This window comes from Sciurus carolinensis, chromosome 18 (assembly GCF_902686445.1).
Source record: "Sciurus carolinensis chromosome 18, mSciCar1.2, whole genome shotgun sequence".
Lineage (NCBI taxonomy): Eukaryota > Metazoa > Chordata > Mammalia > Rodentia > Sciuridae > Sciurus > Sciurus carolinensis.
The window spans coordinates 10,631,777-10,659,475 of NC_062230.1; the positions used below are offsets into that span (position 1 = coordinate 10,631,777).

The following is a 27,699-nucleotide window of genomic DNA, read 5'->3' on the forward strand; positions in this document are numbered from 1 at the left end:
GTCTTGTGTTTTCTCTTCGGAAGCCTGGAGGATCTTATCTGTTCACATTGTTCAACGTGTCCTCTGGGCTGGGTCTGTTTTCATCCACCCGGCTGGCACTTTCCATTTGTAAACTTTTCCTTCAGGTCTGGGAAATTTCCTTTCAGTATTTTCATGGATGTTTCCCTCCTTTGCTTTTTCTTCGTTCTTTCCGCTGAGTTTTAAATTTTGACTCGGTTGTTTCTTAATTTCTTTCTTTCTTTCTCGTTTATTTATTTATTTTTTGATTTTTTTAATTTGTTCTTTTTATTGCTTTTTAATTTCTAAGAATTTAAAAAAGTTGGGCATGGTGGCGCAAGCCTGTAATCCCAGTAACTCGTGAGGCTCAGGCAGGAGGAGGATCACAAGCTCCAGGCCAGCCTGGACAATTTAGCAAGACCCTCTCTCAAAAGAAAACATAAAAAGGGTTGGGGATGTAGCTTTGTGGTAGAACACCCCAGGGTTCAAGTCCTGGCGTCAGAAAAACAGAAACAAAAAACTCAAGGTTTTGCGTTGGGGCTGTACTGTGGTAGAGCAAGAGCCCTGGGGTTCATCCTCAACACCACATGAACAAAACAAAAAAAATGTCTTCTGAATGCTCCTGTTTTTCTGATAGAATTCTCTTTCTACCTCTGAGCTACTCCTCCATCCCATTTAATTTTTAAATTTAAGACGGGGTCTCGGTAAATTGCCCAGGCTGTTCTTGAACTTGCGATCCTCCTGACTCAGCCTCCAGTCTTTCTGGGATCCCAAGCATGCATCATGATGCCCAGTTTAGAATTCCTTTCTTAATCATGAATGAATTATATAAGCTCTTATCTGCAGATATTGACAACCTTTAAAAAAGGCTCCCCTTCTTTCCACCCTGGTTTCTGTGAGTGTGCGTGTGTTGCTGTGGCTTGAAATCAGGGGTGCCCTACCACTGAGCTACATCCCCAGCTCTCTTAATTTTTATTTTGAGACAGGGTCTCATTAAGTTGAGGAGGCTGGTCTCAAACTTTCGACCCTCCAGCCTCCGCTCCCGAGTGGCAGAGACTACAGACCTGCCACTGTGCCAATCCTCCTTGTTTGCCCCAAAGCATTTATTTTGATTATTTTAATGATATGGTGTATTATTTTAGATTTCGAATTTTCTGGAAAGACCCATGTCATGGCATAAGTCATACTTATTACGTAAAAAGGGGATCGCGCGCTTCGGAGGGCCTGGGCTGGCGCTGAGGAGGCTCCGCGCGGCTCCTGGGACCGGGTCTCCGCTCCAGACCCAAAACCGGAGCGCGAGGTGGGGATTCCCTGGCCCGGCCGCGCCCAAGCGTGTTAGCGCGCAAACATGGCGGCCGCCCCGCTGCCCTCCGAGGCGCGCCCGTGGCCCGAGCCGAGCGCTTCCGAGCGCTTCCGAGTATTCCCGAGCACTCCCGAAGCCCAGAGGATCCCCGGGAGCCGCGCGGGCGGGAGCGGCCCCGCCCGGAGCCTGGGAGCGGCGGCGCCGGCGCGGGGGGAAGGGAGGCCGGATGTGAGTGGAGCGGCCATTTCCTGTTTCTCTGCAGTTTTCCTCAGCTTTGGGTGGTGGCCGCTGCTGGGCTTCAGCTTCCAGTTCGCGGAGGGCGAGGCGGCGTGGACAGCGGCCCCGGCACCCCGCGCCCCGCCGCCCGCAGCCGCGCGTCCGCCTGCCCGCCGCTTCCCGAGCCCGCCGCTTCTTGTCTCAGCGCTCGGCCGCCGCCGCGGCCCCGCGAGCGGCCCAGATGCAGGCCATCAAGTGTGTGGTGGTGGGAGACGGGTGAGTGCCGGCGGGCCGGGGTGGCGAGCTGGGCCGGGGCGGGCCGGGGGCGGCGGGCTGGGCCCGCCGGCGGAGCTCGCGTGGCCGCCGCGGGCCCCGCGGAGCGCCGGCTCCCACCCTCCCGGGCCGCGGAGCGGGCCTGGTTCCGGCTCTTCGGTGGGGGAGGGCCGGGGCGCTCCGGGCCGGAGGGAAAAGTGAACTCCACCCTCCCGCTTTCTTCCCGGACGGACGCCGCCCGCCCTCGTCCGCACCGATTAGGCGGGCTTGTAGGTTGTTGTCCTTTTTCCCCCGAAAGAAGGAGTCCTTTTTGGTTTCTTCGTTGATCTCCAGCCCCCGGAGTCGGTCCTGTTCCTTGCATGTTTGCACGGGCCACTTTGGTGGCCTCAAAACTTACTTGACGACCACCAGCTTGCTTCTGACTTGCACCTCTCCACTTTAAGGGTTCTCCAATGGTCATTTTCGTTCTTTGGAGGGACTTAATTGAGATGCTATCTGTGAGGGTCCCGATCTGATGGAGACTGTTGTGAAGAGCCTGGTGTCATAAAGATTAAAAAAAAAAAAAAAAAAAAAGCCCCAAACCCTCCAAATTGGCCTTCCCGTAACGCATTAGGTATGGCTGGAGCAGAACGGGTTCCGTGTGACCCAAGGCGTTTCTTTTCATTACTGTCCGTGGTGGTTACAGGCCCTTGAGGAAGACAAGACTTGTCTTATTCGTTTTTTTTTTTTTTTCCTCCCATAGAAACAAGAATCTCAGTGTAATCCGAGCAAAATTGCGCGTCTGAGCTTTGCTTGTGTAGGTTAGTGCTAACAAGGAAGCTCGGAGGATTATTAGCAGCTTCATCAAACTCAGAATGCAACTGGTACATTTTGAAGTTGAGTAAAGTTGAAGGAAGAGTTCTGGCATCACGTTCATTTTTGGTTGATATTCTCGAAACTTGACCTTAGCTTTGATTTTACTTTTAGGCCCCTAACTTTATTTATAGATTTTCAACTTATGTAGTCAGTCCTATGTTGGACTTTTGAAATTGTTCCTATAATTAATTCAGATGAAAGATGGAAAAGCAACTGATATTTGTAAGATAACCAGCCTTTGGGATTTGTCCCCTTACTGGTATCTATGTATATAACTAAACATTTTAAGTTGCACTTAATTTAAATGTATGTTACTTTCTTTAACTTTTTGAAAGAAAGCTTTGCTTTCACTCGGAAAACATGTTCAATTAGTTTTATAGTGAATTCAATGAGTTGTTGTAAATTTAAGTTTTGATCCTTTGCATGTCATATAGTTATCCGAACTTCCTCTAAAAGTTAAAAATGCTGAATCAGTAGTGATGTGGAATATAAAGTACTACATACTAGTTTTTTAAAAGTTAAGTTGGCCGTTGCAACGGCACAAGCCTGTAATCCCACTTTATCCCAGATACCTAGGAGGTTGAGGCAGGAGGATTGAAGTTCCAAGCCAGGCTGGGCAAGTTGGTGACACCCTGTCTCAAAAAGTGCTGTGGATGTAGCTTATTGGTAAAGCCCTCCTGGGTTCAATCCAAAAAATAAATAAAATAAAAAAATTGCTGCTAATTCAGTACCCAGTCATAGTATGTAGTATTATTTGAAGAATTCTAAGACTAAAATATAAGCACATGTTATGGTGGTGCATGCTTGTAATCCCAGTGGTTTAGGAGGCTGAGGCAGGAGAATCTTGTAAATTCAGAGCTAGCTCCAGCAACTTAGAGAGGCCCTAAGCAACTTGGTGAGACCCTGTCTCATACTATTAAAAAGGGCTTGGGATGTAGCTCAAGTGGTTAAGCATCCCTGGGTTCAGTTCCTAGTACTCACCTCCCCCTGCCAATATATATTTATGTGCACTACAAATACATTTTTTAACTAATATTAACAAACCATGGACCTGTACTGGTCCTGTTTCAGCTCCCTCAACCCTGTTGCTAGGTATCAACCCTTGAACATGTTAATAAGTGCTTTAACCACTGAGCAACACCCCCATCCCTGTATTAGCTTTTTGTGGTTTTTTGGTTGTAGATGGACATGATACCTTTGTTTTTATGTGGTGCTGAGCTACAACCCTAGCCCTAGCTTTTTTTAAAAAATATTTTTAGTTGTAGATGAATAAATAACATTTATTTTATTTATCTATTTTTATGTGGTGCTGAGGATTGAGCCCAGTGGCTCACACATGCTAGGTAAGTGCTCTACCATTAGCTGCAACCCAAGCCCTAGCATTTTAAAATCTATTCAGATACTTGTTGAATACCCACTATGGAAACTATATCCTCCCTTAATCCGCATCCTACCACTTACTTATGGGGTAATCCTGAGCATACCACTCATCCCCAAGAGAGATGCATCAAGGGGAAGTTAAACAAGACTAAACAAGATGCTATATATTAAGAGCCTGATAAGTGCCTCACCCCTTGCTGAGTGCTTAATAAGTGCCAGTTACTGTTGTCATTGTTATTATTGCTGTTTCTGTTACTAGAAGACTCTGAGGAAATATAAGAACAAAAAAATGTAGTTCCTGGGAGGCATGGTGGTACATGGCGGTAAACCCAGCAACTGGGGAAGCTGAGGCAGGAGGATGGCAAATTCAAGTCCAGCCTCAGCAACTTAGACCCTGTCTCAAAATTAAAAGGACTGGGGATATAGCAGCCCAGTGGTAAAGTACCTCTGGTTTCAGTCCATAGTACTGGACACCAAAAAGCCACAGTTCCTGGCTTTGAGTTTTTTAGTGTGATTTTTAATACTGTATTTGACTTTTGGTATTGACTAGTGATGTAGCTAAGTGATATAAATGAAATGTACCTTTACAGGAGAGTTTAAGCTGTATTTAAGAGGTGATATGTAGCAAACATTATTTTAGTGAAAAATCTAGGTACATACATAATTTTCATACTAGAAATATTTTTCTGCTTTTAACCAAATAATTTTCCTGATACTATAGTTTGAATGTTCTTTTATTCATAAATTGTTAATTGTAACTATAGGCCAAAATTTTGTAGGGCTTAAAACCACTTAATGTTGTGGAATTAAAAATAATAAAAGCAATGAAGGCAGACTGATTGAGGTCCCACAAATTTCTAGCTTTCTTACTTAAAAGATACTCTAAGGAATTATAAACTATGTTATATCCATATTATAGTGAGGATCATTTAGCTTGTATTCTTTTGGTGTATAATTTCCTTTATAGCAGTAAATTGGCATTGGGTATAAAATATGAGATAAGATTTTTTTTAAAGATAGTCTTTCCTGAATGTAGACCTATAACGTATTTGAGGGGGACCTCTGCCCTAAGATTGTCTCTTTTTAGGTAAGACAGCATCTCATAAATATTTGTATACAACTTTTTTAAAAATTTTTAAAATTGAAAACTTTTTTTTTTTGGTGCTGGGGATAGTATATGCTTCACTACTGAGCTGTACCCACAACCAGCTACAGTGTTTAATAGTATTGTTTTAACTTTGGTTGACTAGAAGTTGGAGGGTGAGTGACTTGAAGACCTCATACAAAATGGTTTTTGGATTGGGCAAGTGATCTGTGTAGCACAGTGTCTGACTGAGACATTGCTGCCCAGGAGCTTTTTTTTTTTTCCTCAGTTGAGTGTAATGCTTCTTGTGACATCTTTATAAGAATGTGTGCCGTTTACTATGCTTCCATTGAACTGTGATGGCATGATATATGAATTTAAGTTCTTCATAAATCGTCTGTGTTTTTGAGGTATGGGGTTTACTTTTTGTCTGTTTAGTTTTAACTCTTATAAAGGTGTTTGAATTCTGCACTGGCTTCCAAACTTAGATTTAGTGTATGACTCTGACGATGGTTGGCAAAATTATATATAATACTATTAAAATTTTTTTTCTAAATGACAGGACTGGGGACATAGGCACTTACCTAGTATGCCTGAGACCCTGGGTTCAATCCCTAGCAGTGTGGGGACATGGAATGACAGTACTAGTAAAAGTTTGGGATTGGGTTAAGTGGAGGGGTATTAAGAAGACATTTTTAGAAACCTTCAGTCTGTCATAATCTTCTCTCTGTTGCATTAGTCATTTAATGTCTTAGTGCTTCCTACTTTTTCACTCTGTATCACCAGGTAGCTCTGTCTTCTAATCGTCATCTTCCTAGAAGACTGTCAATATGGTTATCACATGTCATCAGGAACATTTTCCACCAGTGTGTTAATATGAAAAATTTCAAGCATACAGAAAAATTGAGTACTGTCAACGCCTCTATACTCACCACCTAGAATCTACAGTCAGCATTTTACTCTACCTGCTTTATCACAACATTCCACTATTGGGGAATTTAGTAGAGGAGTTGATTTTGAAGAAGAGAGTGGTATGCAGTTAGGTATGTATTTTTGAACTCTGTATCTTGAGCTTACTCATACACTATTCCATAGTTGGACTTGATTCTAGAAGGGTGGATTAGAAAAAAGTCTGCTTCACACTTCAATATCCACCCCCCCCCTCTTTTCCCTTCTCAGAGACCCAAAGGTTTTATTTAGGAAAGCAGAGATATTCAAGGGATAATGTGGGCTATCTCAACAGTGAGAAGCTTTTGAGATAAAGCAAGGAATACACATCCAAGAGAGAACATGGACTATCTCCAGGGAGAGAGAGAGAGCCCATAATTCAACTTATATGTAGCATCTTCAGCCTTGAGTGTTTGAGAAAGTTTAAACAGAATCTTAATTTTTTTGTGCGTGTGTGTGGTGCTGGATATTGAACTCAGGGCCTAACACATGCTAGGCAAGTACTGTACGACTGAGCTATAGAATCTTAATTTTTTAGAGAACCTCTAATGGTGATAATAGCTAGCTTTCTGTTTTTGTTTTTGTTTGGTTTTGGATAACTTCATTTATTGTGATATTCCCTGTTGGTAATAGAACTTAAGAATTTCAGATTGGGTTTTGTGTTTTTGTAACACTGAACTTCATATTTTTTCTGTCCATATGTTCCTCATAGGTATGCTTTTGTTATAGAGTCCCCCATACCTTATTTCTCATTCATTCAAAGTGTTTTATTTATTGAACGAGTATGAATATGTATTTGACACTTATTTTTTTGAGATACTAGGGATTGAATTTGGTGCTCTACCACTGAGTTATATTCCCAGTCCTTTTAAGTTTTCTATCTTGAGACAGGGTCTTGCAAAGTTGTCCAGATTGATTCTACTGACTTGTCCTTAAGATCTAGATGCTTGGTGGGTGTGGTGGTGCATGCCTGTAATCGCAGCGGTTCTGGAGGCTAAGGCAGGAGGATTGAGCAGTTCAAAACCAGCTTCAGCAATTTAATGAGGCCTTAAGCAACTTAGACCCTGTCTCTAAATAAAATATAAAGAGGGCTGGGGATGTGGCTCAGTGGTTGAGTGGCGCCTTAGGTTCAATCTCCAGTATCCCCCCAAAAAAGATCTATGTGCTTTTAGATGACATAGCATGCTCTTTGTTTTGGTTTACAATTGTCCTTGGAAGAGTCTGTTTTTTTCTTTTCTAAGATCACTTTGTCTTAAAAGGCAATGCAGAAAATTCTTTATGCTTCCTAGATCCCTTATTTTATTTTATTTTTTTTAACATGAGGAGATTACCAATGCTTCTTGATTATTGTTTTATGTACTTTGAAGTTATTGTTTATAGATTGCAGGAAATAATGTTTGCAAAAAAAAAAAAAAAAGGTAAAATGTTCCCTTAATGGGAAAATGAAAACATAACACAACATAAGTTATTGGCTTTAGTCTTGGTTATTGTACAGGATAGAGCAGGGGAAACACAGATAGGTTTAAAAAATTGTAATGTCATGAACTAGGGGAAAATCCAATATAGAACTGACATGAGTTTTCTTTCAGCAGACCCATGTTCATTTTCTAGAGTTATGACATCTTTCAAAGATTAAAAAAGATGTTTAACAGCAGTTAAATATACAAAACTGGAAATTCCAAAGCTTAACTTCCAGAAATTCTACAAGAATGTCAATGCTGTGATCAAATATGGCTGCCATTCTTCATGCATTTATATTCAAGTTGTTTTGCCTAGTGCGGATGTTGACTTTGACCTCTAGAGTTGTTTTATATAAAGAATGAATAAATAAACTTAATTTGTTTTCTGTTTTTAAAAATTAAAAATGTAAAGGTAGGACATGTACTTATTTTAAGAGTCAGGAATTGCATAATTTAATCTTATTCATAAAGAACATACATTTATAGCAAATGATTGATGGTAAATTCTCAGCCAGTATCAGATTATGCCAATGCCTTTTTTATTTTTTGATCCTTGGGATTGATCCAGGGGTGCTTTACCATGCAGCTGCAATCCCAGTCGTTTTTATTATTTATTTTAAGACAGTCTAAAATCCTTGTGCCTGGGCATCCTCAGTTCCTGGGATTACAGGCCTCCACCACTGTGCTCAGCAAGATATTTTATCTTAATCAAAACATATACTGTTGCTTGTCTTTGACAATAAGTGGCAAGAATATTAATGTTTCTACACAACATTTGTCATTTTGAGAAAGGGTTTATTTATCCTGGCCTTAGACTCCACTTTCTTCCTGGGCTACCACATCCAAACCATGGCCAAGCAATGCTTGTTCTGCTTTGCGTCTGAGTAGCTCATGAAACAGCCCATTTATTTTCACCCTCCAGTCCCTCTCTGTGGTCCAGACTACCACGGGTGGTTCCTGGAACACAGCAGCAGCTTCCTTATTTTCCTACCTCCAGTTGCACCTTCTTCAGTCCTCTTTCCATAGTGTATTCAGAGTCTTCTTTGAAAATTAAATGTATTCTTGGCAATTTAAAACCTTGTCTGACTTGCAGGCAGGATCAGTCCCACATCCTTAAGAAGAGATGACACCTCTTCAAATTTTCCTCTACCACTGCCCCCATATTTCTTGTTCTTAAGTTTATGCTGGGCTTCTTTCAGCTCTGGGCCTCCCCATCTGCTGTTGCTTTTGTTTGCCCATCCTGTCTCCATTCCTCATAAGTTTTAGCATACATTGCAGCCTTCTATGTCTACCCGCAAGACTAGGTTAGATTTTTTTGGTGTGCATTTCCAGAGCATCTTTAATAACACCATACTTAAAATTTTTTTGTGTTTGTTTGGATACTGAGGATTGAATCCAGGGCTTTATATGTGCTAGGCAAGTACTTTACCACTGAGCTACATCCCCAGCCCTCATACCAATATTTCTATGTAATGATTGCAATCTTCATTTTTTTAATTTAATAAGTGCAAATGCTCTGTGAGGTCTTGTTTACTGAAATACCTTTGGTGCATAATATACTTCCTGATATAGCACACACTTGGTATAAATTAAAATTGAGTTAATGCTCACAGTAGTTTAATGAAGGACTTCATAGTTTTGCATTTGTTTTGTGAACACAAAAACTGAAGCATGTAAAGGAAGTTGGAATTTGCAAAAAAATTGCAACCAGTTAGTGATAGTTGGTCCTGGATCTTAAATGCAAGCTTCTGACTCTAAATCTTTGACTCTTGCTCATACAGGTTCATTTTGAAAGTCTAAGCTTTACACAGAATGTATATCCAATGAGTCATTTCTGTTTAGGAAACCTTAGAAGTTGGAAGTTACCTTCTGATGATGTAATGTTTGACTGTGGGATTTTTGGGGTGGGGAGTTCCAACTTCTGTTAAACCCTTAATAATGTTAGGAGTAAAACAAGTACTGGCAAGACTGAATGAGCCTGTAATCTGCCCTTGTTGAGACATTTTCACTTTAAGCTTTCGAGTGTGAGGGAAAATAGGAAAGTACTAAACCTTCTGTATGGTGAATCCTCATTTATAGGATTTGGGATTGAACAATAAAAACTTACAAATCAATATCACAGTGAACTGTTATCATTTTTTAAAATATTGTTTTAGTTGTGGATGAACACAGTACCTTTAATTAATTAATTAATTTATTTATTTATTTTTGGTGCTGAGGATTGTACCCAGTGCCTCCCATGTGCCAGGCAACTGAGTCACAAATCCAGCCCCTGTTATCATCTTAACCTTGGTAAACCAACAGAAGACAACAAGAAACTGGGCTCATTACAGAGGGCATTTGGTGAATTGAGCCTTTGAAGGCCCTGAAGAAACTGACCTATGAATACTGTAAAACTTGGACCATAACCCAAGTTTTGGTGCAGTGACCTTAATTTATTGTTGTCCATTGATTGGTTTGGTACTGGAGATTGAACACAGGGCCTTGCACATGCTAAGCAAGTGCTCTCCCACTGGTTACATCACTAGCCCTTTGTAAATTTTGAGATAGGGTCTTGCTAAGTTGCCCAGATGGGCCTCCAACTTGGGAGCCTCTTGAGTAACTGAGATGATATGTGTGCCACTACAATTGGCCAGGGATCTTAATTTTTAGAAATACTCTCTTGAAAACATTTCAGGTGGTTGGGAGACTTTGAATCACCACTTTTGACTTTTGCCTGATGGTGTGCTGGTAATATTGATACAGTCTGTACCTGTTACCAGTTGTACAGGTGGCTCTTGTCCTGAATATTTATTTCTATATGGTTCTCTTTTACTTTCTCGTTGTAGCTGTTTGGGAAATGTACTCCATCATCCCTGAGCTATTAACTAATGTGTCTAGACTGTATTGTGTTAGACCCTGCTTTTTAAAGCTCATGACGAGGATTGGGATGGGGAGGTGGCAAGTGCATACAGATAAATTCATGTGAGAACATTTGTGTGTGGTAGTTTTTAACCAAAAGATCTCTACTAAGAGAATAGTCATAACTGATTATTAGAGAGAAGGCTTTAGGAAGTGGTTGGAAATTTGAGCTGTGCCCCTCAGAGATGGCAAAATAAGTTAGTACTTAACCGAAATAACTAAGTTGCAGGGGCAGGGTATGTTGTTTGTGTTAGTATTCATGAACTCGTACTTTGAGGATAGATCTTAAAACTTCTTGCATGAAAGGCGTTTTCACGGAAGGTGTTCACGAAAGAGACTTTTTAAGTTTTCAAATGTTCCTCCTTTTGTAACTTGTACAAGAAACAACTGTTTCTTGACTATTGGCACTAATGCCACATACCTTAATAGAACTAGATGGCTCCAAAGTCTACCTTTCTTTTTTTAATTTTTTTATTTTTTTTGTGGTGCTGGGGATTTGAACCCATGGCCTTGTGCTTGGGAGGCAAACACTCTACCAACTGAACTATATCCCCAGCCCCAAAGTCTACCTTTCTGAAAAATTCTGGTTTTTTTGAATTTTAGGATAAAAATGTATGTGTGGTGTTAAAATTATAGAAACTGATTGTATGTATACTGATTTTTCTAGAAATTATTTTAACAATAATGAAAGCTATGATTGTGTTCATGTCTACTAAGCAGTTTTATTTTTCTCCTTTTAGCGCTGTAGGTAAAACTTGCCTACTGATCAGTTATACAACCAATGCATTTCCTGGAGAGTATATCCCTACTGTGTAAGTATCTTCAGTTAAATTGGGAGTTGTCTGATAAATTTTTCTGAAAATTTTTTCCATTTGTTTTGTTGTAAACCCTTTCTTAATGTTTGTATAAATTGATAACAATTTGTTTTCTTCTCAAACATTGTTTGGAATCTAATTGTAAGTATTTTGGACTTTTAAGAAATAACCTGGTCAATTTAATGTAGTTTTCTCATATGACGGAACAAACACAGCTTTGCTTTTCTGATTTTTTAGATACTCAGGAAACAAAGTTAAAATTTAGTGTGAGAGATAGCACCTGGTAGTAATATAAAGAAGACTAGAGCTGGACAAAAGGAGCCTGCCCAGAGATTGGTCAGAGAACAAGTCTTGTGAATGTAAGAGTTTCAGATAAATTTGACTCTACAGGAGGTAGAATGTGAAGCATTCCATTAGATTTTAATTGGCTTTTTCTGGCAAGTCATCAGTTGGTTCTCTGTCACTGCTAAGTTATAGGCTTTACAGTTGAAACCAGGGTGGGCAGGTAGGAGGATGGAAATGGCCACTGGGCTGCTTCTTCCCCACAAGCAGCCGAATTAGGTGGAGAAAGAAAATTGCCTTTTTGATAGTGGGTTACCAGGGAGCCTCAAGTAGCCAAGCTTCATAGTGTACCACCCTGTGGCCGCAGTGAGCTGTCTTCATAGCATCTTGTGCATCCCAGTGAAGGCAGGGATACTATGGGAAAGGAATGGCTTTAAGTCCTACCCTGCAACACACTACTTAGGTGCTCCATGAAAGTGCCATTGCACATTTTAAAGTATGTAAGTGGTAGTATTCTGTCCTTGTTGTCCTGTATTTGTGGTGGGGATTTTCCTTATCTACACATATAGATTGAACTTAAATCCCTAATGATTAATGATTACTGATCACTATAGTCTCCCCCTGGCCCTCTACTTAAATGATGCAAGAATATTCTCTAATATCTTTTTGTAGGCTTTTTTTTTTTTTGGCTAAAGTTTTTATCTTTAATTTAGAATTCATTTTTGGTATGGTATGAGGCAAGTATCTTATTTTTCCCCCCACCAGTGGGGGAAGTATATACTTCTGTTTATTGAATATTTATTGAATAATCTGTTCTTTGCTCATGGAAGTAGAATTCCCACATTCAATAAACCTCCACTACCTGTGTGGCACCATGGGCACCTCCCAAACCTTTTCTTTATACAAACTAGTTTGATCATTTAATTCTATAAATCATATTGGAACCTTAGACCTTGACTCTGCTCTTGCGGTATAGTAAGAGGCATGTAGTTTTAGTATTAAAAGCATAGAAAAAGTAAATCCTTGACTTTTATCTTACAGACGAATAGGGTAATTGTCTTGGTTTGAATTGCAAAGCCTGAAAAAAATCATAAAGCCCTTATTTTTTTTTTAAATTAGCTGTTACCAATAATGCTTTTAAATGTCTGTCAGCCTATAAGCCTTTCCTTGGTTGCCGATTCCTGTAGTAACTTATTTGTGTGTGCTAGCTTCAAGTTATTTTAAACATTGATGTGATCAGGTGCACTCACTTTGAAAACATGGGTGGCTGCTAAAGTTGGTGTGTCTTGTTATCATTGTACTTTGGTTGTAGGTGTGGGTGACCAAGACTATACAAAGTACCACCTTATACTCAGATGTGAGTTCTGGAAACTTGTTGAAAATAAATAAGACATGTACATGAAAAACTGAGCAAGTGGGATTAGAAAGAGGAACTAATTCCACTTTTTCCTGGGGGGAAAAAGTCTTTGTTTTGTGTTTTAATGTAAAGTTTTTTATTGCTGACAAAAATGTTTCACTTAAATTTAGTAGTTTGTCCTTTGTTTTTCAGGCATTTTTCTTTCTCATATTGGGGCTCTTTCTCCTTATGCCTTTGGGACATTTCCTGGCCTGGCTTTCCAGGTCCGTTTGCTGCCTTAAAAGCATACCTCCTCTGTGATGCAATATGAGATGCTACTGAGACAGTGACTTAGATCCTTTGTGACTAACAACTTTTATCTCATTCTGCAGTTTTGACAACTATTCTGCCAATGTTATGGTAGATGGGAAACCAGTGAATCTGGGCTTATGGGATACAGCTGGACAAGAAGATTATGACAGATTGCGCCCCCTCTCCTATCCACAAACAGTAAGGACTACAACTGAATTTTAATGTGTCTCTTAGAGTATACAATTCTTGAATGTTTTATTAATGCATCTATGGTTTACTTATTTTGTCATGATTTGGGTATATCGAGTAATAGCACTCAATGTAAATTGGTTCTACTATAGGTATCCCCCTACATGCAAGCCAGATTTTTACTTTTTGAGCATTACCAGTTATTTAGCCTTTTGTGTTCAATATTCTTTCTTTTAGTTTTATTAGACTTTTTATTGGGGGGGATTACTGGGGATTGAACTCAGGAACACTTACCACTGAGCCACATCCCCAGCTCTATTTTTTTTTTTTTTTATTTAGAGAGAGGGTCTCAATGAGTTGCTTAGGATATCTCCTTTTTTTTTGGTACCAGGGATTGAATCCAGGGACACTTAACCACTGAGCCCGGTCCCCAGCCCAAGGCCTCTTTTTTGCTGAGACTGACTTTGAACTCTTGATCCTCCTGCCTCAGTCCTGATCTGCTGGAATTATAGGCATGTGCCACTGTGCCCAGCTTTATCATGCTTCTTTTGGCTAAACTTTTTATCTTTAATTTAGAATTCATTTTTGGTATGGTATGAGGCAAGCATCTGATCCCCCACTCCAATTGGGGGTAGAATATAATACTATTTATTGGGTAGTCTGTCCTTTCCTCATTGAAGCAGAACTACCAGATTCATTAAACCTTCCCCCTCATAAACTGGTAATGTTTTTGTTTCCACAAACTGGTTTTTAACAGCAGTTAGTTTGAAGATGGTTTGCTTTTCACTACAGAATCAAATTAAGTAGTGAAGATTAAGGTTTTTTAAACCAAGTTAGTTGACTAATCTTAGGGCTTAATAAATTTTTTCCTTATAAATACATAATTCTTTGACTTTAGACCTACGTATTTTCAATGTAGATTGAGATTTCATTTTTGTAAAATGGGTCTGCTGGGCAATCAAAAAAAAATTTTAGATTTGTTTTGCTTCTCAATAAAACAACTAAATGATTAAAAAGTGAATTAGAGCAGTAGCTGGCAAGAACAGTGGGTACTTAAAGAGGTAGCAGAGCAAATTCCTTGGGTTCAGATCTGCATTTCCACTTTCTACCTGCTATGTGACCTTGGACAGCATCTTCTCTAGTTTTTGCCTGTTTCTTTCTTCAGTGAGTTCATACATGTAATGAACGTAGAAAATTCCTGGCATAGTGCACACACTCTAGTATTAATTGCTGTTTAGATTCCTCCTCCTCCTCCTCCTCCTCTTCTTCTTCTTGGTACCCGGACTCGGTCACTCGACCACTGAGCCACACCCCCAGCCCTATTTTGTATTTTATTTAGAGACAGGGTCTCACTGAGTTGCTTAGGGCCTCGCTTTTACTGAGGCAGGCTTTGATCCTCCTGCCTCAGCCTCCCGAGCCACTGGGATTATAGGCATGTGCCACTGTGCTGGGCCCTCTTTATTCTTATTGATAAAATTTTATCAATCTAGAGGCTTCTTAATTCTAAGTCGTGTCCAGGTGAGTGTCATTTTCTGTGTATGTGCTGGGCAAGCCGTGTTGAACAAGGGGTCCAGGTTGGAATCAGGGAGCACTTAGTGAAAGACTGGATTTGAGCCCTGATTGGTAGGGCAGCCTTAATTAACTTAACCATTACTTTTCCTTAGGAAGTTATGGGTGACATAAACAAGTAGTTCCAGTCTGCCGAAATCTATTTTTTTTTTTTTTAAACAGATTTCCTGTTGAATGATAGTTTTAAACTCTTGAATATAGTCTTTTCCCTCTAACCAACATTGTCTCACACATTTTGTTTCTTGCTGGAAGTATTGCCAAATATAGTCTAAACTATGGATTTTTGCACATTGTCCTTTAGCTGAATTTTAGTTAACAGTGCTGAAGAAAGATGAAAAATATAGCATGGGAGGTTTGAATTGGGTGGTTTCTCAGTTAAATCTGTAGCTAAAAATTAACTGTGATTAAGTATTAAAAATGAGCCCATAAATACCAAATGATTCAAAATCCTACTTATTTTGAAAATTATTCTGTAATCAGTGGGTGTTGAATCATTCTTTTTTTTCTTTTTTTTTTGTTACCAGGGATTGAACTCAGGGACACTTAACCACTGAACCACATCCCCAGCCCTTTTATATATTTTATTTAGAAATAGGGTCTCATTGAGTTGCTTAGTGCCTTGCTAAATTGCTGAAGCTGGCTTTGAACTCAAAGATCCTCCTGCCTCAGCTTCCTGAGCCACTGGGATTACAGGCGTGTGCCACCGTTTTTGGCAAATCATTCCAAATTTTAAGTGGATTTAAAAACAGTGACTGGTAAAATAGGAATCCTAAACCTCTGGATAATCTGAAAGGGTGTGGCATCACTTCTGAGAAATGAGAGCCACCCCATTGTGACTCAGGGGGTACAGGATAGGGCAAGGCCTTTTTCTCTAAGGGAGTCAATCATAGCAAGTCAAAGGTGACTTGGCAAGAGTCCCATTCTGCTGAGGAGCACAGATAAGTAAGATGAACTCTTAGATTGAAGAAAGCTGTATTTGAGGCATGAAATCAAAGAGAGAGTTGTACTTATGGGGCTTAATACTTAGACTTTCTAGGTCTTGCCTGTGTATAGCAGTGGACTGTTTCCCTTTAAAGTACTTGAGTAGAAAGAAAGGAGTAAGACATGAATCATGCCCTCAAGTAGCTTGCAGAAAGACCCATAACCTGACTGCTGTGTAGTACAGCATGTGCCAGAATTGGGGAGGGTGAGTGGTGGTGCTTAAGGAGTACCTCACTAGCAGTTAAGACTTGCCTGCTTGAATGCCTTTCTCCAAGGAAATGATCTTGGCAGCTCAGGAGCAGGCCCAAATACTTCGGTACCAGTCCCTGCATGTCTCATTCCTTTGAATCACAGTGTCCTACCAAGATGATTGCGCCTGGGAGTTGCAGGATAGCCTCTTGGTGTCTTATTGACAAAAGGGAAACCTCTCAACTTAGTGTTGAATGGAACTTGATCTCTGAGTTTGGCTCTTTGGACTGCAGGGCTTTATATGTGACTTAACCAAGACTGTTCAAACCCACTCCTGAAAGGCCAGGTAGATTTCTTATTTAGTCCATGCAAAAAAGAAATGTTATTATTCTTCTTATTCAAGGTTGGCATCTTCTCTGTTGGATAGTTCTATGTAACTAAATCCTGTTTAAACCAGTAGTTTCTACTTTGTTCTCCAAGATAGTGAGCAGCTAGTTATCATTTTCAATTGAAGTTACCTTTCAAGTTATTTTTCCAAATTAAATAATCCTTAGGGCTTTTCTATCCTTCAATAAGTTACCTTCATTTTCTCTATATTTTATAAGTTCTGCAGGCTCATATAGGTAGATCAAAGTAATGCTCAAATCCAAGATCTTATGTTGTGTAGGTCACTTGTGTTTCACTGTGCTGGGCCCAGTGACAGGAGTAGGAACATGAGTGGTGTGCCAGCATCACAAGGCTGTGCCCTGTGGGTGTGTGATCTGGGTGATGTAGATATGGCCTGTTTGCTGAGATGCTAGGCCTCTGTTTGGGTCAGCCCTCCCCTCACCTTTTTTTTTCCCCTGGGGATAGAGCATGGTGGCATATTACCACTGAACTATATCCCCACCCCCACCCCCACTACCTTTTTGTTTTTAAGTTGTTGATAGACCTTTATTTTATTTATTTATTTGTTTGTGGTGCTGAGAATCGAACCCAGTACCTCACACAGAGCTCTACCACTGAACCACAACTCCAGCCCTCCCACTACCATTTTGAGACAGGGTCTCAACAAAGTTGGGATGAACTTGTGATTCTCCTGTCACAGACTTCTAAGTCACTGGGATTATAGGTGTGTGCCACCATGCCACCATGAAGGTTTTAACCCATTAAGTCCCAAGTTTTCAATTCTACAAACATAATAAATGTTCACATATTATTTCAAAATTACCATAATTAGTATTTTTTTTTGCTAACTCCAAGGGTTTCTTTCTTTCTTTTTTTCCTCTCGACATTTTATTACTCAAGCTTCATTTTATTTTATTTATTTTTTTGCAGTGGTGGGGATCAAACCCAGCGCTTTGTGCTTGCGAGGCAGGCACTCTGCCAACTGAGCTATATCCCCAGCTCCTCAAGCTTCATTTTATTATTATTATTTTTTAAACATTTAGGTTTCTGATTGTGTTTGTGCCTTCAACACAATGATGTTTTGTCCTTTAATGAGGAAAACATGTTTGATCCTGTCATGGACATATTTATATTTAGCACACATGGAATCACCATAGGCCCTGCTGCCATGGTTTTTTCGTTTTAGACAAGTCTTGTGGGTCTCATAGCACGAACCCCTCGAAATCTGCCTGGGCACTTAGCACATGCAGATTTTGATGCTTTCCCGACCTTCTTTGTATAAAGGTAAATAATTCTATTACCAGAGGTTTGGGACAGCCTAGTTGTGTTAGAGACTGTATTGTAGGAAAGCCTACAAAGATATATCAGTTATATTGAGTCTGTCTTTGGAAGGACTGCCAGAATTGAGGAGGTTTTGAAGCTTGAAGTAGGGGATTTGCTCACCATCAACCTTCTATTTACTCCCCTTACCCTCATGCCAACCCAAAGAACTATTCGGTTTAAGTTTTTATAGGTGGTCCACATCTGGAATGTTGGAACAATATGGGTTAATACTGGGTTAGACTGCTGCAACATCATTGGATAAAAGAAAAGCCATGCTTTATTTAGCTGGAAATTTTTTTGGGGTGGGGGTGGTTACTGGGAATTGAATGTAGGGGTACTTAACCACTGAGCCACATCCCCAGCCCTTTTTTATATTTTATTTTGAGACAGGGTCTTGCTAAGTTACTTAGGGCCTTGCCAACTTGCCGACGCTGGCTTTAAGCTTGTGATCATCCTACCTCAGCCTCCCGAACCACTGCAATTATAGGCGTGTATCACCACTCCTGGCTTAGCTGGGAAATTTTGATTTTCAAGAGGCCTTTGTTAGTTGGGTCAGTGTCCTCCAGCCACAGGTCACTAGGAATACACTTATAGTTAAGCAGAATTGGGTTTGCTGCTTTCTGCCACGAAAAAGATATACCTTTGCTCTTACGTTGAATGATTGGGGGAGTGATAGGGCTCAAAAAGGGAGCCCTACCTGGTTGTGGATGAATGCTGTCAGGAGGCAGGGTAATTCTGCATTGGTGTATTTTAATCTTATCTAGTAGGTGGGGGAATACAGCAAAACTGAAGCTATGATTAGTAGAAGTAGTTAACTCCTTTATTGGGAGAGGTGGATGTGTATCGATTTTATGGTTTGCAATGATTGTCTGCACTTAGACAAGAATATAAGGTTGTCTTATTTTTTCTTTACTTTTGTTCTCATTTCATTGTGGTCACATAGGGCCTTGTCTGATATTGGTGTTCTGAGAAATTGTTACATTTAACAGGCCCACTGCGACAAAGCTGTGGGCACCAGGCTACTTCCCAGGTGGTGGACTGCTTTTCTTTTTCCCAAGCTTGTTTTCTTAGGGGTTCCTCACTGATAACACATGTCCAGCTTTTTTTAGTTCTGCCTTTTCTCTGTCATGTATATATCCTGGTATTTTCCCTGTGTATAGAATGCCTGTATTAATAAAAATAAATTCTACTGGGCACAGTGTCACACATCTGTAATCCCAACTAATCAGGAGGCTAAGGCAGGAGGATTGCAAGTTTGAGGACAGTTTGGGCAACTTAGTGAGCCCCTGTCTCTAAAAAAAATAAAAGGCTGGGGATGCAGCTCATTGAAGTAGGTTCAATTCCCCAGTACCATGTTGGGGCAGGGCAGAATTCCAAGCCTGACAGTAAAATCTAGGTGGAAAACATGTGTTAGAGAATAAAATGAAAGAAACAGTGCTGCTTTTGGAATAGTGAGATTTCGCCATACAGGTGTCTGCCCAGTCGCATTTTATCTACTACGAGCAGGCCCATTGGTGGGGACTGTACTACAGACAGGCAGAGGAGCGCAGGTGGAATTGCTCTGTCTGTACTTCTGACCAGAGAGGAAGGAAGTGGCTTGTGATAGGAGACTAATGAAGACAATGAAGACTTGCCACTTTCTTAAAAGGCATGTTGGGCATCTGGTATAGTTAGAAACATCCTGGTGCTCTCAGGAAAGTAGTAGTGTTCAAGTCCACAGCAGATAGGCCAGTGACTGGAGGTGTTCTAACACCCAGGTGACTTCTGAGGAGGGAAAGTGAGAGACCCTGAGAGAGACCTGTGTTCTGAGGAGTGCTTGCCGAGGGTTACAAGGACAGGGAAGAATAGAGCTCCTAGCCAGGTTTGACCGGCACGTGCCATGGCCTTAGGAAAGCAGAGCTGGAAGGAATTGATGGCAGAAAGCGAGCGTCAGAAGCACTAGACATGTTTTCTGAAAGCTATATTTAGGTTGGGGGAAGAAAAAGCACCAAGGAAGGAACAGGCAGATGGTGCCGTGTTCACATAGGAGGGGAACTGGAACTGCTTGGCTCCTGTCGTGCATGTCCCTTATCCATTAGAAAAGATGTTCTTAAAAATTGAAAAGGGGGGGCTGGGGATACAGCTCAGTCGGTAGAGTGCTTGCCTTACAAGCATAAGGCCCTGGGTTCGATCCCCAGCCCTGCAAAAAAAAAAAAAAAAATTGAAAAGGGTACAACAAATGCGATTAGATGGTATTTTGAGTCTGTTTTTTTGTGACTGATCTCAGTGTGTATCACAATGAAAATTTGACCCCATATCAACTCCTTTGGAGGACAGATCTTTAAAAACAGCCCAAACATTATACCAGGAGAGTTAGAGAAGCAAATATTATCTTTGAATTATAAATCAGAGAGGCTTGAGTGAAATGAAATAAAAATAATTCTCCTTTGCCCTTAGAAGGATCCTCAGGGTTCGGTGTTGGAAGAGTGAGTCTGGTGATTTTTATTGGAACAAGAAATGAAGGGAAAACATTGTGATAAACACTGGAAATGTTAACTTCTAAAGCTTGTCTCTAAGGAGCAACCTCACCAAATCCTCGGTGGGGTCTGGAATTGAAAGTCTTACTTTGAACAGCACCATTCATTTCAGCAATGCAGGTCTAAATCCAAAGTGCACTCAGAACTAGGGGGAAGACAGGAACACTGTTCTGCACAGGAACTTTTCGTGTTCAGACGGTGTTAGAATTGTGAGCTCTTAGCTCTGACTGTGTCCTGGGAAAACCCTCAAGTCTGGTTTACAGGCGTGTTTCAGAGGCAGGTGCCTTTTCTGTTTGCTTAGGCTTCAGCAGGGCTTGTCTGTAAGAACTTGCACAGAGCTCTTTGAAGAGGTGCTTGGTCTCACGTATGCCAGTGACAGGACATGAGCAGGCCTTTATGTTAAGGGACACTTAACATTTCCAGCTGTGTGAGAATGTGTTAAATTCTGGTGTGTGCTCCACAGGTAGAAGGAATGCCTTGTTGCACCCCAGGCGTGTATCTGACTTGACCGTTGTTGAACTGCACGCCTCCTTTTGCCAGGTTTCAATGATTCAGTGGCATTTGGCATCAAAGATGTCTTAAATCATTATCAGGAGGTTTGAGATGAAATTCTGATAAAGAATAAATAACAGGATTACATTGATTTTTATTTTATTTTCTTAAGTTTGTACTGAACTCAAACAAAGTTCTCATGCATTACTAGGTTGGAGACACGTATGGTAAGGATAAAACGTCCAGGGGCAAAGACAAGCCAATTGCCGTATGTAAGACTTTCAATCGACTTAAGTCTCAAGCTTTATCTATTCTCTCATTTCACTTAGTTTTCCTAGGAATTCTTATTGAACCTCAGATACCTTGAGTGTTTTGTATGTAATTCACTCAAGGTGGGGTTTTGCTTGATAAAAAAAGCTTTCATTGGAGCGTGACAGGTTACCTACCAGCTTGATTTAAACAGTTTGTGAACTCCTTGATTCCCTCCTTCCACGTGAAAGGAAGGGTTTGTCAGAGGGCCCCTCTGGCCTGGTTGGAGAGGGAGGTGTGGAGAATCCACCTGGGAGCTCACAGGGGTGGCTTTGTGTTGAGCTTGGGCAGGACTAACATTGCTGCCAGAGCATTCTCTCTTCGCTGTGGTGTCCTGTGTGGTGTCCTGTGTGGTGGGCTGTCTGGTGGGCTGTTTGGTGGCTGTGGGGCACTGGTGAGCTAACCCACTCATGCTTTGAGATGGTTGCAATCAACTTGGATGCTGGGATGCCCTGGTGATTCTTGGACAAGCTTGTGCATGAGCCAGTATTTAAACAATGTTATTTATAAAAAAAGCTGTTGTATGGGATGTTTCTTTCCTTTTCAGGTACAAGATAACCAGCTGGATGGTTTAAAGTGCTAGCTTGGGAATTGTATGCATTTCGCAGAGCAGCATAATTGCCTTTTTCTAGGGATATGTTTTATAAACCTAGCATTTTAGAAACTCTTGGGCATTTTTTATACAGGTAAATATTTGAATTTTGCTGTATGTACAATACCAGATGAGAAGAAGAGGTCAGATATTTTCTGTTTAACCAGAAATTCTTTCCAAGTATTTATTCTGCACTGCTTTTCCTTTGCATCTCTATTTAGCAACAGCTGCCCTGGGGGCAAGTTTCCAGCAGCCCTGGTTGTGCTGGAGAGTGAGAGACAGTTTCCAGGTGGTTCTCAGCCAGGAAGATGCTACTTCTGCACTAAACTACCCTTTCTTTGAGAGGGAAGGATGGGGACAGCAGATACTAAGCCCCTGTTTTGTGTCCAGGGACTGACAGAAGTTTAATTGGAATTCAGTGATAGTCTAAAAATGTTTGTACTTAACCTGTAATTGGAGAACTTAATGAGAAGCATATTGTTTGTAGATAACGTTTTTAAAATTGACTTTGCTTTTGGGAAACTGAGAGATCACGTTTTACAGAAGTGTTGGAAAGGCTACTACCATACTTTTTTGTCTGTTTATAACATAATTAGGCTTCCAGTTGAGAGTTTGGGAAAAAGACCCCCCGACCCCCCGGGGGGTCTGATTTGATGCTTCCCCTGCCTCCCAACAGCTTTCAGCATTGTCCTTCCCCCTTTCTTCCTCACAATTCACTGGTTGCTTGATGTGCTGGTTCTGGTTTGGGAGCCCACTGACTGACTGGAGGGGTGAGTGGGGGGGAGCCGGCCTCTGACATCAGCTACTGGTACCAGTAAGCACCGCACCCAATGACTCATTCCCAGCAGCTTTTAGAAAGCAAAGCACCTTCCTCATTTTAAGATTGTTTTCTGAATGCTTTCCTGTTTCCTTCTTATAGGATGTTTTCTTAATTTGCTTTTCCCTTGTGAGTCCTGCATCATTTGAAAATGTCCGTGCAAAGGTAAGTAGGATTTTTTTTTTTTTCCTTTTGGTACTGAGGATTGAATCCATGAGTGCATTACTACCAAACTACCTCCCTGGCCCTTTAGTTTTTAAATTTCGAGGCAGGGTCTCACTAAGTTGTTAAGGCTGACCTTGAACTTGTGATCCTCATGCCTCAGCCTCCTGGGCAGCTGAGATTATAGGCATGCACCATGCCTGGCTTAATGCTTATTTTAAACATTGAAAGGAACAATATAAAAATATTATTTAGTGCTAGGAATTTTCAGTTATTTAAATTGGTTTTAGTGATTTTCCTACTTGGTAACCTAATCAGTTTTTAAGCATTGGCTTTAGGATATAGATTTCTTTTTTTTATTTTTTATTTTTTACTTTTATATTTTTTTGTAGTACTGGGGATTGAACCCAGGGCCTTGTACTTGCAAGGCAAGCACTCTGCCAACTGAGCTGTCTCCCCAGCCCTAGGATATAGATTTCTAAAGCTTCAGGTCTCCTTTAGAAAATGGTGACCCTCACCATTTTCCTCACTTTGGAGTCAGTCTAATGACCATTTTATTTTTTGAAAAATATTTTCAGTTGTAGATGAACATAATACCTTTATTTATTTTTATTCAGTGCTGAGGATTGAACCCAGTGCTTCACGCATGGTAGGCAAGTGCTCTATCACTGAGCCCCGGCCCCAGCCCATGACCATTTCTCTTTGATTGCATCATTGACACTGTGCATCTTTGACCAATGCAGTGAAATAGGAGGGAGGAAGACCATTTTGTTATAATAATCAGGGACGTTAGAGGGGGCAGTTGGCGGCAGAGCCAGAGTGTTCCACTAGATAGTTTGTGTATTTTTTTGTTGTTATTTCTTGGTACCAGGGATTGAACACAGGGGCACTCAACCACTGACCCACATCCTCAGCCCTATTTTGTGTTTTTATTTAGAGACAGGGTCTCACTGAGTTACTTAGTGCCTCACCATTGCTGAGGCTGACTTTGAACTCACGATCTTCCTGCCTCAGCCGCCTGAGCAGCTGGGATTATAAGGCATGCACTACTGCTCCTGGCAGTTTGTGTATTCTTATCCCGAATAGATGGTGAATTTTCTGAGACGATCCTAAGAATTGGATATGTTTTCCCAAAAACAAAGTGATTTCCTTTGATTCCTTGAGGAGCCTGTTCTGCAGGTCCTTAATCCCAGGAGCCCTAGCTTGCTAGAATATTTCTTACAGTTCCTTAAGGCTGAGATGGAAAATGTGGAGGGCATGAAGGCTCTGTGGGGCAGGCAGTGGCTGAAGTGGGGTGGTCGGCACATTTGGGCACCTGTTGTAACTTAGGTCAAGGACATCTATGGGAAATGGTACAGACTTTGTTCTTTTCTTCACATCTAGTGGTATCCGGAAGTACGACACCACTGTCCCAACACTCCTATCATCCTAGTGGGAACAAAACTTGATCTTAGAGATGATAAAGACACAATTGAGAAACTGAAGGAGAAGAAGCTGACTCCCATCACCTATCCACAAGGGTTAGCCATGGCTAAGGAGATTGGTATGAAATCCTGCATTTTTCTCTCTTTTTTGCACGTCTTTTACCTTAGTGACGAGGCTAGAGTTCAGTTTGGGGTGTGTATTTTTCCTGCTTGGGATCTGGCTTACTTTTTGGGGAGCCAGCTAATAAGCAAGGCCTTCTGGGCCTTAGTGTTAGCACTTGGTAGGTGGGGGCAGACCTGGGAGTTGGCTCTGTGGTGCCATGTCACACCAGTAGACGGTGCAGGGTTCCAGGGGAGCAGCCTTTTGCTGCTGTTCTGATCAGGAGTCACGTCGTGTTGTGTTGCGCCATGCTGAGCGTACACTGCTGTTTGGCTGTGTCTCATAGGTGCTGTAAAATACCTGGAGTGCTCAGCACTCACACAGCGAGGCCTCAAGACAGTGTTTGATGAAGCTATCCGAGCAGTTCTCTGCCCACCTCCTGTCAAGAAGAGGAAGAGAAAATGCCTGCTGTTGTAAATGTCCAAGTCCCTCATTCTTGGTCCTGCCCCTTGGAACCTTTGTATGCTTTGCTCAAAAACGGTGGAGCCTTCGCACTCAATGCCAAGTTTTTGTTACAGATTAATTTTTCCATAAAACCATTTTGAACCAATCAGTAATTTTAAGGGTTTGTTTTACATATATGAGTTCAAACTCACATTCTATTAAAATTTAGCCCTAAAATGACAAGCCTTCTTAAAGCCTTATTTTTCAAAAGCCCCTTATTCTTGCTCAGATTAAGAGTTGCCAAAATACCTTCTGAACTAAGTTGTGGTGTTGTGCTGAGAACACAGAGCACTAAACTGTTGGGAGACCTTTGTCTGAGAAGACTGCGCTTCTGAAGTCAGGAGGTGCAGACGCTTTCCGAGTAGTTTCAGATCATGTGAAGCAGCACAGCCTCCTTAATGACATGTTGCCGTTTAACGCACCAGTAACTTATCAGCCCATGTTCATCACGTAACTGTACTGTATGTCGTAATGAAACGAGCATAACTCAGCTCTTTGGATAAGTTTCTGATTTCATAGTGAGTTTTTTTTAATCAGTTGACTAGCTTTTGCAGAGACTTTGAACAGAACTCTCATTCACATTTCCTCTAATGAAGTATTCTGTTCCTAGTCATGGGTGTGCTGGGTGGAGTGTGTGAAACACGACGTGATCAAAGGAAGAAGACAGTATTTTGCCTAAATATGAAGTGGAGATTAATTTACACTACATTGTACACCGAATAATTCAACTGAAAAGTGTCACGGGTAAAGATTTTTAAAGGTTAATTTCTGTCAAATGCAGTAGATGAAGAAAGGTTGGTATTAAGTGTCTTTTCTTAAGCTTTTCCATTTTCCTATACTTGCCATCCCTCCCAGAATTGGGCATTTAATTCACCTTTGAACTGGCCATTCCCATAGTTGCTAACTTAGTAAGTGCTTTTCTTATAGAACCCCTCTTAATGAGCAATATGCCTCCTACTTGTACTATAAATCTTTCTGATAATGCATTAGTTTTTTTTTTTTTTGTAGTTTAGTAAAAGTGCGTTCCTGTTTTCATGTTACTTTATTCAAAACTAATAAGTGCTTTCCTTAGTTTTCTAGTAATTAGGTGTAAAAATCATGTGTTGCAGCTTTACAGTTTTTAAAATATTTTAGATATTCTTCAACTATGAACCTTCTTAACATCACTGTCTTGCCAGATTACCAACACTGTCACGTGACTAATACTGACCCTGTTTACCTCACACACACGGACACACGCTTCCTGTTGTGGCTTTGCCTAATGATGTTCCTTTGGGTCTGTGAGGTTCTGTAAACTGTGCTAGTGCTAACAATGTTCTGTACAACTTAACTCACTGGCAAGAACACAATGTTGGTCCTTTCAACCACTAGAACAAAATTTTTTAAATTGACAGTTGCAGAATTGTGGAGTGTTTTTACATTGATCTTTTGCTAATGCAATTAGCAGTATGTTTTGCATGTATGACTTAATAAATTCTTGAATCATATGACTGGTAATACTTGCATTTTTGAGAACTTGATGAACAAGCTCCTAGTGTGTGTTTGCCTCACTTTAAAATCGTGGATTGTTAGAGGTTCTCATGTTCACACTAGAGGGACAGAGGGAAAGTGGGCGAGTCCATAGCTGAACCACACAGCAGGGGGTGGTGAGTGGGGTTCATGTTCGGGCCTGTTGAATTGTTGCAGGCTGCCCATGTGCAGACATGTACATTGGGACGTGGGATGTGTGTGTGCATGTGTACATGTCTAGGCCAGAGCTCAGGACCAAAGATCCCTGTGTTGAGAGCCTGGGAGGGTGGAGGCTGGGTGAACCACATCACCTCAACCCATTATGTCCCAGGTGTCCCATATGTACATAAGTTTTCCTGGAGAAATCTTGTATTTTTGAGTTTTCATTTTTTTTAAACCACAGGTAAATAAGTTTTTAAAAAGTTCGTTACAAGAACAGTTGTCTCTTATTCCCTTGATGCCCTCCAGGCAACACTTCCTGTTCACTTTTGCAGAGCTGGGGATTGAGCCTGGAGCCCCGTTTGCAAATGTTCTTCCAGTTTAATTTTTGATATTTACTACACGTCTAAATTTATCCTTTCTTGTGTTGAATCGTTCAGATACTACCATTACTGTTGATATTCCCATAGTGAAAGATTGGAGGCTCTCCTAACTGCAACCCCACTCCTAGAAGTCCCATTCTCGAAATACTGATCTTTTTTTTTTTTTTTTTTTAAGCATCTGTGTGATTTTGTCCCTTGTGGTAACTTGCCTTTCTTACACCCCTCCCCTTTCCTTTCCTGCACTTTTGGTTTCCTTTGGGATAATGCTGAATTTGGTTTTCTGTGTACTTCAGTTCAACAGTGAGCACCCATCTCTGAGTCTGTCAAGGTATACTGATGTTGTCAGTTTTCATTTTCCTAATTCTCAAATCATTTGACCTTCATCTCTTACATGTTGATCTTTTTCTTCCCTTCATCCTGACGAATAGCTCCTCCAGGAGATTCCTGAGAAAGAATGCGGAGAAAGGGAAGTATGTATTTTTGAGCCTTTGCATCTTTGAAAATAGCCGTTCTACTCTGATACTTAGGCCTATTCTAAAACTTTAGATTGGTAATAACTTCAGATTTTTGAAGGCAGTTCTTTCATTGTTTCCTTGGCCCTTTCCAGTAGATTGGGTGCACTTTTACTTATTTATGAAATTTGTGAGAGTTTCCTTTTGTTTTCCATGTCCTAGTGTTTACTTTTATTCATCCATTGTGCCTGTGCTTGGTGGACGTTCCATCTGGAAATGCAGGTCTTTATGTTTCCTCATCTTTCTGGAACTGTTATGTGGGACTCAGTGGAGTGCTTGCTTTGCCTCACGCTGCCAGTCGAGATGTCCTGAACTAGCCCCTGTTCAGCCCCCTTGGGTCAGCTTACGATGGCAGCACTTTCTCCATCCCCAGCTTTAGCATGTGTGTTGCCTTGTCACTTCTCTTCTTGTTCCTCAAGT

At 40.9% G+C, this 27,699-nt stretch overlaps 1 protein-coding gene across 2 annotated transcripts; it reads left to right on the plus strand.

The window, feature by feature from the left end:
• The first annotated feature begins 1,496 nt into the window (after nucleotides 1–1,496).
• Nucleotides 1,497–26,203, plus strand: Rac1 (Rac family small GTPase 1). 2 transcript variants are annotated; one of them, XM_047533293.1, is made up of 6 exons: nucleotides 1,497–1,792; nucleotides 11,158–11,229; nucleotides 13,243–13,360; nucleotides 22,629–22,691; nucleotides 24,072–24,232; nucleotides 24,556–26,203. In XM_047533293.1, exons 1-6 carry the CDS (start codon nucleotides 1,758–1,760, stop codon nucleotides 24,617–24,619), a joined length of 513 nt encoding a protein of 170 aa, XP_047389249.1. In that variant the 5' UTR covers nucleotides 1,497–1,757; the 3' UTR covers nucleotides 24,620–26,203. The 2 variants fall into 2 exon arrangements, with proteins under 2 accessions (XP_047389249.1, XP_047389248.1); XM_047533292.1 differs by having other exon boundaries at nucleotides 1,515–1,792; nucleotides 24,072–24,231; nucleotides 24,559–26,203.
• The last annotated feature ends 1,496 nt before the right edge of the window (nucleotides 26,204–27,699 follow it).

What these genes read in the sequence shown, in the direction of transcription:
- Rac1 (XM_047533292.1), top strand. Translation starts at nt 1,758, where the DNA reads ATGCAGGCCATCAAGTGTGTGGTGGTGGGAGACGG. An exon ending in GGAGAGTATATCCCTACTGT is followed by an intron (nt 11,230 to 13,242) that starts GTAAGTATCTTC and finishes CTCATTCTGCAG; the next exon opens with TTTTGACAACTATTCTGCCA. An exon ending in TTGAAAATGTCCGTGCAAAG is followed by an intron (nt 22,692 to 24,071) that starts GTAAGTAGGATT and finishes CTTCACATCTAG; the next exon opens with TGGTATCCGGAAGTACGACA.